The 13,765-nt window shown below is 56.1% G+C and overlaps 1 protein-coding gene across 1 annotated transcript; it reads right to left on the bottom strand.

Annotated features, from left to right (window-relative positions):
• Nucleotides 1-1,272: 1,272 nt before the first annotated feature.
• On the bottom strand, nt 1,273-10,097 carry LOC111141083 (synuclein beta). Its single transcript, XM_022493417.1, has 6 exons — nt 9,852-10,097; nt 9,081-9,210; nt 6,242-6,283; nt 5,902-6,020; nt 2,293-2,382; nt 1,273-1,922 (listed from the first exon to the last, which is right to left on the bottom strand). Exons 2-6 carry the CDS (start codon nt 9,199-9,201, stop codon nt 1,890-1,892), a joined length of 405 nt encoding a protein of 134 aa, XP_022349125.1. The 5' UTR covers nt 9,202-9,210; nt 9,852-10,097; the 3' UTR covers nt 1,273-1,889.
• Nucleotides 10,098-13,765: the final 3,668 nt, after the last annotated feature.

Genomic DNA, 13,765 nt, shown 5'->3' with positions numbered 1-13,765 from the left:
TGGACCGGCCTCCTGCAGGGTTCAAGGCCTACCCAGGCCTGGCACCATCTCTCGCTCCCAACGACTCAGGAAAGGACGAAGTGCTAACACCCGGGGGTTGATTAAATGGAGCAAGCTCCTTCTGGCCCTGGGGCTGAAGGGCGAAACAGGGCTAAAGTCGGAAAGGAGGTCGCACCCGGGAGAAAAAGGGTGACGTCTTGCACAGACTTGGTGGGGGCCCTTGCGGCAAAGCAGAGCGGGGCTTCCGCATGAGCGGGGGTGGGGCCTCGTACAAGCCTGGTTAGAGAGCCGCTGCGGCAAATGAGGACAGAGCGCCGCACCGATGGGGGCGGGGCTTGTCACTAGCGGGGGCGGAGCTTCGGCGTGGGGCGCCTCAAAGCTGAGCAGAGCAGAGTAGAGCCTTCGCGCCTCACCGCGGCGTCTCCGCCCCCTTCTTCCCCACACCTTGGCGGTGTTGGGGGCCCTCTAGTGCCGATGCTTATCTGCTCAGGGCTTCGGACCGGCTTCCCAGCTTTCTGAGGACCCTTGCCCACCTTTGCGGAGGCCGCAAACCTCCGAGCGCTTTTCCGAGAGGGATGGAGCGCCGGTTGCCCGCGCTCTGCCTCCTTCTGGGGCAACTGTCCATTCCCCTTGCCCCTGGACGGGTCTTTCTGCGTTGGTCAGTTGTGCGCAGGGCTGAGCACCTGTAAACGTTCTGAGCGTAAAAGGCTCTTTCAGTGCCCGCGCAGCTGGTTTCCGAGGGCTCCTGGGCGGCGCGCATAACTGAGTGCGCGCGCGAGTCCGCACGTGCGGGTCAGCAGGCGTGCATGCGTATCTGCACGTGTGCCCCTGCCAGGGTGCGTACACTCAGGCGGGCGCGCCAGGACCATTGTACGCGCACACATGTCTGCGTGTGCATTGTCATCCGCGACCCTGCTTTGCGTGTACAGAGAGGTGAGCCCGTCCACCCTGCGCTGCGGTGGCGAGGGGCTTCCTTTAGCCTTGCACCCCCAGCGGGCGCTTTACAGTCCAGCAGGTGGCGTCCGAGGCCACCTTCACGCCTCCCAGCGAACCGCGATTCCCAGTCTGGGTAGACCCTCTCCCCTGCGTCATCCCGGGCGGGGTGGGGGTGGGGGAGGATAGGAGATGGAGAAACTGAGGCCCGAGGTTGTCAGTCTTGTACCTGGGCTGAAGGTGCCAGGCACCAAAGAGCGGAGTGGAGTAGTCGGGCGTGGAAGCCCGCCGGCCGCCCCCACCCACCGCCCAACCCTGCCTTGCCCGAGCGGCGGCGGCTACAGACAGATTGGCTTTATTCGTGGACACGCGGAGCGGGGAGGCACCCGGGCCCGCCCACCCAGGACACGCTCACACGGGGGTTGGGGAACTCTCCATGCCACAATCACGACACACGACGCCCGCGTTCGGACTGGGCTGGCTGAGGGAGGGGGCATGGCACAGCCTGGCTCCTGGTTTGGCTAAAAAAAAAAAAGGTTCTTGGGGTCGTTGTGGGAGTGGGGTGGGAGGCTCTGGGGTTGCCCGGGGGACCCTCAGAGAGCCTCTGTTGGGAGTGTGTGGGGGGAGCCGTCGCTTTCTGATCTTCTTTTAAAAATACATAGAACATGCTACATCCGCGCAGACATTGGACGGGGTAGGGTGGGGAGGAGGCAACATAGGTGGGGCGAAGCTACCAGCCACGGCCGCAGCCCCGGCCCTGTCCAGGCCCCAGGGATCCACGCGGGCGGGTAGGACAGACAGATGGACAGACACCAACACAGGCTCCAAGGGGGCCCCTTGGAGTAAAGGAAGATCTTGTGTTTGGGGGGAAGGGGTAGAAGGAGAGCCCTGGTTCTGGGGAAGGGGCAGGGGACAGGGAAGGGATTGTGCTGCTGGTGGGGGGCCGTCCTGGGCCCTTACGCCTCTGGCTCATACTCCTGATACTCCTCCTGCATCAGAGGGATGGGGGTGGAGTGGGGAAGAGCAAAAGAGGAAGGGGTTGGAAACCAAGTGGCCATGTTCTGGCCCCGAGACTCCTCCCCCTCAAGGAGGAACAGTGCATGCCCCTCTCCCTGGGCAGGGGAAGAACCTGGAAGTTGGGGATAGCTGGGACTTCCCTGGGCAGGGGTGCCTGGGCCCCAGTGCTTGGCCCCATCTGTCCTCCCTCTCTGCTGCCACCTCCTAGGGCCTGGGTTCTAGAAAAGGGGGTGTGAAGTTTCCTGGCCCAACCCTATCCTCTCAGGGACTTCCCACCCCAGCTGGGAATGGTGGCAATCTTCTGGGATGCCCAAAGCCCCACCCAGCCCTGCCACCACTCACCTGGGGCGGTTCCTCATAACTCTCGCCTTCTGGCTCCATCAGGGGCTCGATCAGGGGCTCCTCAGCAGCTTCCTGGGCCACTTCCTCTGGCTGCCGGCAGAAAAGGAACAGGGCCGTGAGGGCAGCTGGGAGATGCTCCCCCAAATTCCTACCCTGGGAAGCTTTTTTGGCTGATTGGGGGAAGGCTAGGCTTTGTTGGCTGTACAACCAGAAATTTTAATTCAATTGCCTTGGAATCCAATTGCCTTGGAAGTGGACTAAGGCACAAGAGGTGAAATCCCCCTAGATCACCATGAAGCTGGGAGTGGTGAGATGAGGGGCTCTCCATACCCCTCTCCCCAGTGCCTTGTAGCCTACTGCTCTTCTATCATTTGGACTGGATGGGATGGGGAGATAGACAGTATACTCCATCACTGACTTATCCTTACCTGCCTTGTGTTAGGCTCTGCTGAGCATCAGGACCCCAGAGAGAACCCTGGAGGCTCCTCTGGGCTGGAGGGAGATGGAAGCTCTGAGACAGGGCCAGGCAGGAGCTCGGAGCCATTCCCCTGCCACCTTCCACCCATCCCTCCCCCAGGGTCCTGTGTGGCCTGGTTTCTTCAGCTGTTGCTATTTTAAGATAAGCTGGAAGCAACAGCTCATGGTGTTGCTTGGATGTGTGAGCTAAGACTCTCCCCTCCCCCCTGCATCTGCTGCCCTAACGGGTGCAGACCAGCAGGCACACAAGCAGGGAGGCTGCCAGACACATGGCTAGCCACCTGTGTGTGAGCACACGTGTATGCACACATATGAGACAGAGCTGGCTGCACACGCCCACCCACAATCACCTGGGGTCCATGCACGGCTGCACACGGCCACATGTGGGTGGCACACTCCTGGATCCCCGGAGGGGGGAACCTGTAGGTAGGAGGTTATACGACCTCCCCATTCCCCACATATAACCACTGTCCCTCCCTATTGGGCAGAGATAAGAATCCTGGGAGCCTGGAGGGCTGGCCTAGAGAAGGCTTGCCTGACCCCCATCCAGGTAGCCTCAGTTCCTTCACGTGGCCAGTGGAGGTGGGCCCCGTGGGCACCCGAGTTTACAGCTACTGCCCTGGCTCATTTTCCCCAGTGTACAGATGGGTATATCAAGGCCTAGGAGGTGGGTAAATTGGAAGTTTGCCCCAAGTCACCCAGTATTAAAAATTCCAGCTGGAACTCATTGCTTGGCAACAACCCACATGTCCAGCAGCAGCAGAACGGAGGTGGGCAGTATGGCCCATCGGGGTGGATGGCGCACAGTGAGAGGGGAGAAGGGCCGCACCTGCCATGCGCAGCCGAATTACCGCACAGTTGAGCACAAGCAGCCAGGAGAAGAGCGTGTGCTTTGTGGTAACATGGAAATGGGGTTAAAAATACCCAACTCATCTGTGCTGACAGAAGTCAAGGAGCAATGACCCTTGGTGAGGGAGGCAGGGCCAGGACCAAGGGAAGGTGAATAAGGCACTTAGGGTACACATTTAAGAAGGCCCCCACTCTTAGGGCCATGCACATGAGACCCCAGAGTGGGTGTTCCCCCTCAAATTTTGGGTCCCAGTATCCTCCCTCATCTTACCCTTGTCTTGGTCCCGGGGGTCAGGGACTGGAAGAAGGCCTAAGGCAGGCTTCTGAGGGGCTGATGTCCTGTGTCTTAATATGAGTGCTGGTTACACGGGGGGGGGGCTCGCTCTGTGAAAACGTATTGGGGCTGTGTGCTTTTTGTATGTATGTTGTACTTCAATAAAAAGTTTACTTTAAAAACATCCCAGCCCGGCCACTCACTAGCTCAGGTCAGTCACTTCACCTCTGGAGTCAGCTGCCTTAGATGGGAAATGCGATGGTGCTGTCTGCTCTGTAGGGGGACAGGGAGGGTCGCATGGTAAGGCACCGAAGCAGAATGGGAGGTGGGGACGCTCGGAAATGTGCACCCTGGGCTTGCGCGGGTTCCGCATGCCTCATAGCCCCAAAAGGCTGCTGTTTAAATAGTAAGTCCATGATCCTGAGCTCCCTTGTGAGCAGAGGCTTGGGGTGTCAGAAGTGCTGGTAGGAAGGAGGAGGCCTGAGAGTAATGGTTCTGGGCAAAGGCGCCTCGAGGCTGAGAGCTCAGGCTCAGATCTGGCTTTCTCTGCACCCCAGCTCCCAGCACGGACCCTGGCCCTGGGGTGGCTACCAGCAACTTCACTGCTGTAAACCTGAGCTTCTCCTCCCAAGTACCTTCTTAGAGAGGCAGGCAAGTCACTTCACCTCTCTGGGCCTTGGCTCCTTCATCTGTAAAATGGACATGCTGTAGTGCCTTCTTCCCAGAGAATATAAAGATTCAGTGAGTTACTCCAGGTACTGAGTCTAGAACCCTGCCTGCCCACATAAAAGATCAGTGAACAGGAGGGATCCTTGGAACAATAATACATGGGGAGTCACACAGCTGATAAAACGCATACACGGGACCTAAGCCAGAACTTCCAAGTCAAGCCCCAGACCAGTGACAGGCGAAAGGGTCAATGTGTAAAGGCCTGTGATGAAGGGTGGTCCTTGGACCCGCAGTACCAGCATCACTCTGGCATCTGTTTGAAATGCAAACTCTCAGGTCCCACCTCAGACCTACTGAATCAGAAATTCTAGGGAGGCGGCAGAACAGTCTGTATTTTAACCTGGACTCCTGCTGATTTGGATGCACACAGAAGTTTTGAGAACCTCTGATAAATACCTAATGTGTGTAAAAGCCCTCTTGCATTCATCTTCTGTCTTATAGGCAAAGAAGCCCGCTCAGAGAGGTGATGGACTCTGCCCAGGGTCACGGAGTCAGGACGTAGTGGAGGTGGCACTTGAATCCAACTCTGGTGTTTCAGAGTTCACAGGTCTTATGCTATAGTGGGTCCCAATGAAGGTATCTTCCTTCATGCACGTGGGGGTTGTCCTGTCCTGTTGTCCTGTCTGCACAAGTATGCAATGGACAACACGGCCCTCCCCCGTGGCCCACACTCGCTCATGCCTGCCTCAGGGCCTTTGCCAATGCTGATCTACTGCCTGAAATACAATTCTCACAAGGCTCACCTCATCCCTTGGGGGTCAGTTCAAATGTCACCTCAACAGAGAAGCCCTCCCAACTACAGCAGTCCCTTTACACCTCGACTCTCTACCATATCACCTTTGTCTTTTCTTCATAGCACTTAGCCCCGTCTAAAACCATCTCATTCATTGGTTATCTATCTTCTTCCACTATAGCATCTGCTCCCTGAACAGAGGAACTTATTCGCCATGGCAACTTCTAGAATAATTCCTCTCTGGCATGGATACTTGTTGAAGACAAGAAAGAACAAACAATCCGTGACATGCAGACATGGCCCACAGTGGTCCGGGTCACACTCAGAAGCAGGATACATGTATACAGCCAGAACTGGGGGCACAGTCACAGGGACTACCGCACCCCTACCCACCCTGCGAACTCATTCTGCGCCGAGTCTATCAGAGCTCCGTAGAACGTGAGGCCAGGTGTGCCTCCAGCTGGCTGAGGCGTGTTTATGGTGTGCCTGGCATGTGTGTGCATACACGCGTGGGTGTGTGCGTGTGTATGGCAAGAGGACAGCTCACCTTCAGATCAGCGGAGAATTCCTCCTTCTTCACCAGGCCCGTGGCCGCGGCGATGTTCCCAGCCCCGGAGAACACGGCTCCTCCCAGGTGGGACGCCTGCTCCTTGGTTTTTTCAGCCACTGGAGCAGGGAGACCATTGGGGAAGGGGGTTGGGGGCCCAGGTAAAGCAGAAAGAAATGCGTCTCTCTCCCACATGGTGTTCCAGCTGGCCTCCCTCATGGAGCACACTCTCAGGAATCCTTGGGGGTGCCCTCTTCCACCGCCACCCCCCCCTCCAGATCCCGGCCAGATCCCAGGCCCGAGGTGAGGGAAGGGAGCTGTGCCAGGGCTGGGCTGGTACCTGAAGCCACTCCTTGCACCACCCCCTCTCGAGTCTTGCTTCCTGCAGGGACAAAAAGGAGCACACATCAGGACTCTGAGCTGAGGGAACAGAGCCTCTGGCAAGTGTGGAGGTTATGGAGTGGGCAGAGGGACCCAGTCGGCAGTGGGCATCCTGGCCCCAGCACAAATCCCGCAGATGCCCCCCCCCCCATCACAGCCCTGAGCCCTCCACACCTACTTCCTGAGGAGTTCTCCCCCACCGCCGGCCCCTCCTCCACCTGAAAAGATCTCCATGCCTACTGGGGGGATGCTGCCTGGGAGCCAACACTGCTCAAAGCGCATTCCTTTACCTCTCAGCCCGGGGGTGAGCAAGTGAGGGTGGGAGTGGGGGTGGAGCGGGCGGGGGCTGGTAGTGGTGTGTATTTGGAAAGGTTCCTCTGGTGCCCTTGATGCCTGACTGCCCACATCCCACCTATGGACCCTCACACCCACCAGCCCCCACTCCATTTCTTCTAAAGTGTCTTCTAACTGGGGTGTGAGTTCCTTCTTCTGGCCAGAGTGAGGAGCTTCTCAAGTATGTGATGGGTCCGAGGGTGCCTGACACCCATGGCACTGGCTGGGTCTTCTCGGGAGGGTAACTGCTGGGAGAGGCAAGATGGTCTGATCCGAGGTGGGCGGGGAGGGGGGCAGGAGGCTTCAGGGTAGTGGGGAGTCTCCTATTCTGGGAATGTAGCAATACAGACAACAGCTGGTAGACCCTGAAATGGGTAATGGGTGTCTGGGAGGGCTGAGGCTAGTGGAAGCAGAGGACAGCATGGGAAGGCAGGAAGGCCCCAGGCTCTGGCCAGCCAGACAGAGACAGTGGTGGGTGGGGGGTGTGCTGCATTGCATCCCGTCATTCCTCCCACAAACATTTGTTGGCAGCTGCTCTGTGCCAGGTCCTAGGCCAAAGGCTCACCATCAGATGGGGTAAGAGAAGAGCAGATTTGGTGCCCTGGACCTCAAGTAGTGGGGCAAGGACTTCCATCCAGCCTCCAAGGGGTACATGGTAGGGGAGGGGCACTGCCTGGGCCTTGACAAATGGGGAGCAGGGAGATATGCAGAAAGGAGACTGGGGAGGGTATCTCAGGCACAGGAAACCACCCAGATAGGGCACAGAGAGGTGTCCTTTCAGGGCCTGCACAGAGCCCAGCAGTACTATCTGTGCGCCTGGAGAGATGGACACATGGACTGAGGCAGGATGGAGAATGGCATTGAGTTACAGGCTGCAGGAAGCTGAGGCTTTAATGTGTAGGAACTGGGGGCCATTGGGGGTTCCTGGGCAGGCGGAAGAGCAGCAGGTGCCAAACTAAGGGGAAGGGGGTGCTTCGAGTCTGTTAGCAGGGAGACCGAGCTGGGTGCCAGGGATACATAGGAGCGAAAGGGCGGCCAGATACATAGGAGGAGGGCGGCCAGAGCTGGGGTCTGACAGGTGTGGGCTCAAGCCTCCAACTTATCTCCATCACCTGTGCCCTAGTTCCAGCCACCCTCATCTGCTGGCTACACTACCCTCCACCAGGCCTCCCTGCATTTGGTCTCTCCACAGAGACCCAAGGAAACTTTCTACGATGAAGTCAGATCATGTCAGTCCCTAGCTTACAATCTCTCCTGGCAGGTAGGTCATAATGATCCTTTGGCCTGGGCATCAAGGCCCCCTTGTGAGCTGCCACTCACCGGTTTTTCTGATCTCAACCCCCACCATTGCTGCCTGCCCTCTGCTCTCTGGCCCTGTCCCCATCAGCCCTTTTCTGCTTCCTCCAACTCCCCTCCTCCAGCCAGCTTCTTATTCTTTGGGGTTCAGTTCAAATGCTAGCCTCTATGATTACGCTACTGCAGTGGTCCCATCCCAGCCGCTGGATGTCAGATCCCATGACTGGAGTGCTCTGTATCACTATCAGGAGAGTCGGCACCTACTAGCGTGTAGTAAGAAGTCGGTATTTTTCAGATTGCCACAATCCTAAATCTGCCACAACCACGGGCAAATTAACCAGCCCTCTTCCGCTCACACAAAGGATCATTCTGCCTACTACACACCGGTAAGCCCTGAATCACCACGGAAATTCGGTAATCAGTCAGTGTGGGGCCTTACATCCCCTTATGCAAATGACCCTGCGGGCTCCTTCTCCTCTCACACTTAGGATGAGAGATTTTAATCACTCGGCCTTTCTCTTCACACAGCTGGAAGCGGCAAGGAGGAGGGACCCAGAGGCAATGATGGAGCTCCTGGCATCGGGAGGCAGGAAGACCCTAACAGCGGCTCTGAGGTGGACCTTGCAGGAGAGAAGGGCTAAGGGGCAGTCCCAATAACACAGGGGCTCTGGAGTCCATAAGGCTTGGCTCCAACTCCAGCTTCAGGTTTCAGCAGCTGTGTGACCTTGAGCACTGTAGTTAAACCTCTGGGAACCCCACTTTTCTTGGTCTGTGGAATGGGCGAGGGGCATGACCTGAGGAAATGGATGTTATGGCATTTCCCAGGGTACTCCGCAGAGAGTAAGCGCTAAACACCAGGAACTAGTAATCATGTAAGAACAAGGCTGTCTGCTTTGACCCATGCATCTGTCCCCCGCCTTTCAGCTGAACCCCACCCTCCCCAACTCTTCCCTCCATTTTCCTCTCCCCATAGGTCTCATCACTGACCCAGGCTTCCTTCTGCTGGCTGCGTCCCCAGTGACCCCTACTGACCCCGCCCCATCTGCTGACTCATATTCTCCCGCCTAGACCCCTCCGTGGACAACTCCCTCCCTCCAATGACCCTGGCCCCACTCCCTCGAAGGACCCCCAAACCCCGCAGAGCCCCGGAAGCCTTGCCCCTTGCCCACCGACGTAGAGGACGCCCTCCTTGGTCTTCTCCGCGGCCTCGGTGACCCCCTGCTTGGTTTTCTCCGCGGCGGCCACGACGCCCTCCTTGGCCATGGACAGGCCCTTCATGAACACGTCCATCCTGGCGGCCTGGGGAGGGCGAACACACCGGCACCGGTGCGCTGGCCCCGCACCCTCACCCCATTCCTTCCCCTGGGACGCTGGTTACCCCCCCCTTCGCTCCTGAGACCCGGCGCCCTTCCAGGCCGGGCCCCCTCCTGTCATACCCCCTCCCCAGCGGGAGGCCACAGGGCCGCGACAAGTCCCGGCGTCCTTGAAACCCGGGGACGCGGGAGGAGCCACTGCCTCGGTTATTCGGGACATTGCAACCTGCAGCCCCGCGCAATCGGGGTGCTGGGCTCGGCGCGAAGTCCGGGGACCTGCCTGTATACACGACAGAGTCACACGACCATACACACAAACATTCTCCACCGACACGCTCACGTGCACATACAGGACACGCAGACGTTCAAACGCGCACGGACACCCTGACACACAGGAACACACGGGCCTGGAAGCACGACCACACGGCCACCCAGCCAGTTGCGGGCACAGGGCAGCAGTCACACAAACACACCAGGGCGCGCACCGACACGCACCTACCGGAACCCTCTCTGCGTTCTCGCGCGGGTTCCCAGTCTCCGCTCCCAGCCGCTTCCCCATCCCGCCCAGTCCCCTTTCCTTCCCCAGCCCCTTCCCGGACCCCGGCGTCCGGAGCGCGGCCGCCTCACCTGGAAGCTGGGCCCGGGCTGGGGATGGAGGAGCGGCTGCGGCTGCGGCGCGCGGACGCAGGGGATCGGCTAGGCCGGGCTGGGGTGGGCTTGGGGCGGATGGGGGAATCGGGGCCTCGCCAAGTGCCCAGGTCGGTCGGCAGCAGGCGGGGCGCGGGCCCTGAGCCGGGGCGCAGCGATGCCCGGGCCTTTGGTGCGTCGCCAGCAGCGGATCGCGCCTTGCGCCCTGCGGGACCTCACGCTCCGGCTCCGATTCCGGCTCCGGCTCCCGCTCCGGCGCTGCGGCAGCTCTGAGCTCAGCGCCCCCTCTGGCGGCCGCACCGCCCCCTCAGCCTGACTGACAGGGGGCGGGGAGGGTGACTTCTCCGCGGAGCCCGCTAGCCTCCCGGGGCCAGTCCCCGACGCGCCACTGGGGACCTCTGAGCGTCAGACCCGCATCCAGCCCGCGAGAGCCTAATCGGGTGGGGGAGACAATGCAGAGCGCCAAGAGTAGGGAAGACATACTGTCTGCAGTTGGCTTTGGGGTTCAAATGGGTTTGAATCTCAGGGGTGCTTCTTATTAACTGTGGGACCTTGGGCTACTCAGTCTTCCTATCTGAACGCCAGTTTCTTTTCCGGCAAAATAATAGATGACTCGCTCAACGAATGTTGATTGAACGTTTAGACAGATGCTAGGCAGGTTTGAGGCTGGGGACAGTGGAAAAGGAAACCAAGGTCCCTGCCCTTGGGGAGTTTACAATGATGTGTTTGTGTGTGTGCAGAAATGGGAAAACAAACGCGTCAGCACTTAAACCTAACAAGGTTGTTTCAGCTTGTGAGCAATGTTATGAAGATAATGGAATGGTGATGTAACAGAATGACTAGAGGAGGGTGCTTGAGACAGAGTGGCCAGGGAAGGCCAGTGGGAGCAGAGACCCCCAAAGAGGCATCCGGGCCAATATGGGAAAGATCCATAGGGAGGCAGCTGCACATACAAAGGTCCTGAGACAGAACTGTGCTTAGGAACAGATAAAAGGAAGTACAGCTGGATAGCCAGGCATGAATGAGGATTAGACAAGACCATTTTTTGGTGTGTGGTTATGGTGGGGATTGTCAAATGGCCATAGAATGCCAGGCACACATAGGTCCTCAGTTGGAGCAATGACAGAATTATGCCCAAGAAATTATGGGATCCCAGAGGAAGAGGACTGCAGCTGATCAGGGGAATCAGGAAAGTCTGAACAGAGGAGGTGACCTCTGTGCTAGGTTTCATGGGAGAGATAAGTTTTTACCTGGAAGACAGGCTGGAATGGCATTTTAGGCTATGGGTATAGCATGGGCAAAGGCACTGTGGCTGGAAATGCAGGGTGGGTAAATGACAGGGGATGAGGTGAGGAGGCAGCCAGACGGTGCAAGGGCCTGGGAGGGAAAGTGTTCATAGGCCACTGATAGAGCTGCAAATTGGTGCATGGTTTTTGGAAGGCAGTCTGCCAGTGTTTACCAAAAACATAAATGCATGCTCCTTTTGAGCCAACAGTTCCCCTTCCAGGAATTCATTCCTTGGATTGGCTCACACAAGCGCACAAAGCCATTTGTACAAGGATGTTCACTACAGCACTGAAAATAATGCAAATGTCCATCTGTAGGGGACTGGCTAGTTAATTGTGGGACATCTGTCCAGTGAAAGGATGAGCAGGACCCATGTGTACTGATATGGGAGTGTATGGAGAAATGGTGTGAAGTGAGAGAGGGAGGTACTAAACTGTTGTGGGGAACTAGTCAGTTTTGATACATAGACACACATAGTTACATAAGACCCCTTATACACACATATATACATACTTACATCTAGATATGCAAAGATCATGCCAGCAAGGACTTCCAAAATAGGGTTATAGCAGTTGCTCCTGGCAAATGGGGCTGAGAGCACTCAAGGAGGGAAGCTTTTTACATTTTATCACCTTCCTTCTTATGCTGTTTGGTTATTTTACTTTGAAAAGTATTTTATTTTTATTTATTTTTAAAGATTTTATTTATTTATTTGACAGAGATCACAAGTAGGCAGAGAGGCAGGCAGAGAGAGAGAGAGGGGGGAGCAGGCTAAAGGCTAGCATGGGTGATATCTGTCATTATTTTTGGCCTCTCAGCATTGGAACTTTCCCCTTCTTATGTTTGGGGGATCCCGCACAATCTGAGGCAGGGCCCACCTCCGCCTCTGGGAGCCGACAGTGCTTTCCTAGCCTTCCTTGAAGCCCAGACATGTGACCTCAGCCCCAGACACCTTAGCCCCAGCCTTGAACCTGAATTAGCAGGGAAGGAGGGCTCTTAGCTCTGGCGAGGACTGGTGGTGGTGGTGGTGGCAGGTCCTACTAGGGACCATGGACAGCAGTGACACTGCTTCTGGGTGCATCCAGCACCAACAGCGCAACCACATTGTCCGTGACCAGCTGTAGCATCGAGAGAACCTTCTAGAGTCTGCTTGGCAGTGTGATTTGGAGCATTAATCCAGAATGCTCTGTCTTCAAGGGGGACTCTCTGGCCTTCCTGGAGAGTTTCTGAGCTGCCCAGTATTGGATAATAAAATCCTTATCTGCTTAAATTAGCCAGAAACGATTTTTGTGACTCTTGACTAAGAACCCCAGAATGTCAAAATAGATGATGAAGAAGCAAAGAGGAGGGGGCGGGGAGAGAGAAAGACCACACGAAGGGTGTTGTATTTCTGTCATAGGAACTGGGAGGTCACTAAGGATTTTAAGCACCAGGGACACTGAAATGAGATTTGCATTTTGTGGAACCACATGGAGGTGAATGGTTGGAGGGTCTGGGTCACAGCAAGATCATGAGAAAGCTGGGGCAGAATCCATCAGGACTGATGGTGGAGCCTGAACCAGAAAAGCCTCAGTGAGGCTGGAACAGGTTTGGAGGGACAGTTGGGTGTTGTTTAGGAGGTAACCTATTATGTGTTGGGGAAGAGGCAGAGGGATGAATTGAGGGAAGATTCCCAGGTTTCTGGCTAGGACAGCAGGTGAGAGATGCTGTTGCAAAATGAATTAGGCATTGAGGTGGCTCAAGACCTGGGTGGCTCAGTCGGTTAAGTGTTTGCCTTCAGCTCAGGTCATGATCCCAGGGTCCTGGGATCTCAGCCCTGCATCGGGCTCCCTGCTTGGCAGGAAGCCTGCTTCTCCCTCTCCCTCTGCCTGCTGTTCCCCACGCTTGTGTTCTCCTCTGTCAAATAAATAAATAAAATCTGAAAGAAAGAAAGAAAGAAGAAAAACATAGAGGAGATGAGGCAGCTTCCAGGATTGGGGGGGGGGGCGGCGATGGAGAGCTTGTTTGAGGCCTAATAGAGCTGATTGTGCAGTGCCTGATAGACAAACTGAAGGAGGTATCCAGCAGATGGACATCGAGCTGGAGCTCAGGGCATCACTTGGAGCTGGCTACAGGTATCTATTTGGGCCACTGTGTACTTGGAATTCTTTAACGTGTGGCTTTCTTAAGCAGAGAGATACCTTGATTTGTAGAAGTTGCCCACATCCACGGTGTGAATTCTCTCTTTGTGATTGATTTCACTGTCAGTGTGATGTCACAGAGCGAGAACTGGGAAGAGATGGGCCACAGTATGGCCTTTTACAGTATTTTCACCATACAGATAAATTTAATAAGAACAATCTTAAAAGCATTGATAATAATAAAATAACTAGGAAGATATGTTTTGAGCATTTATCATCTGTTTTAAACATAATCTATATAACCATAAGCTTATATAATTTAATTTTTGATAATGACCTTAACACCTAGCTCACAAACTCCTGAAACTGTAATAATTGCTCTCATGAGCTGGTCTAAGGCAGCCCAGTATCCTACCGGATTTGGAGTCATTAGCATGCAGGTGGTGGCTAGAGCCATGGGGGATGCGGTTGCCCAGGAGAACATGG

Source organism: Enhydra lutris, unplaced genomic scaffold (assembly GCF_002288905.1).
Source record: "Enhydra lutris kenyoni isolate GAN:26980312 unplaced genomic scaffold, ASM228890v2 scaffoldscaffold5, whole genome shotgun sequence".
NCBI lineage: Eukaryota > Metazoa > Chordata > Mammalia > Carnivora > Mustelidae > Enhydra > Enhydra lutris.
This window is presented reverse-complemented; position numbering and strand designations above follow the sequence as displayed.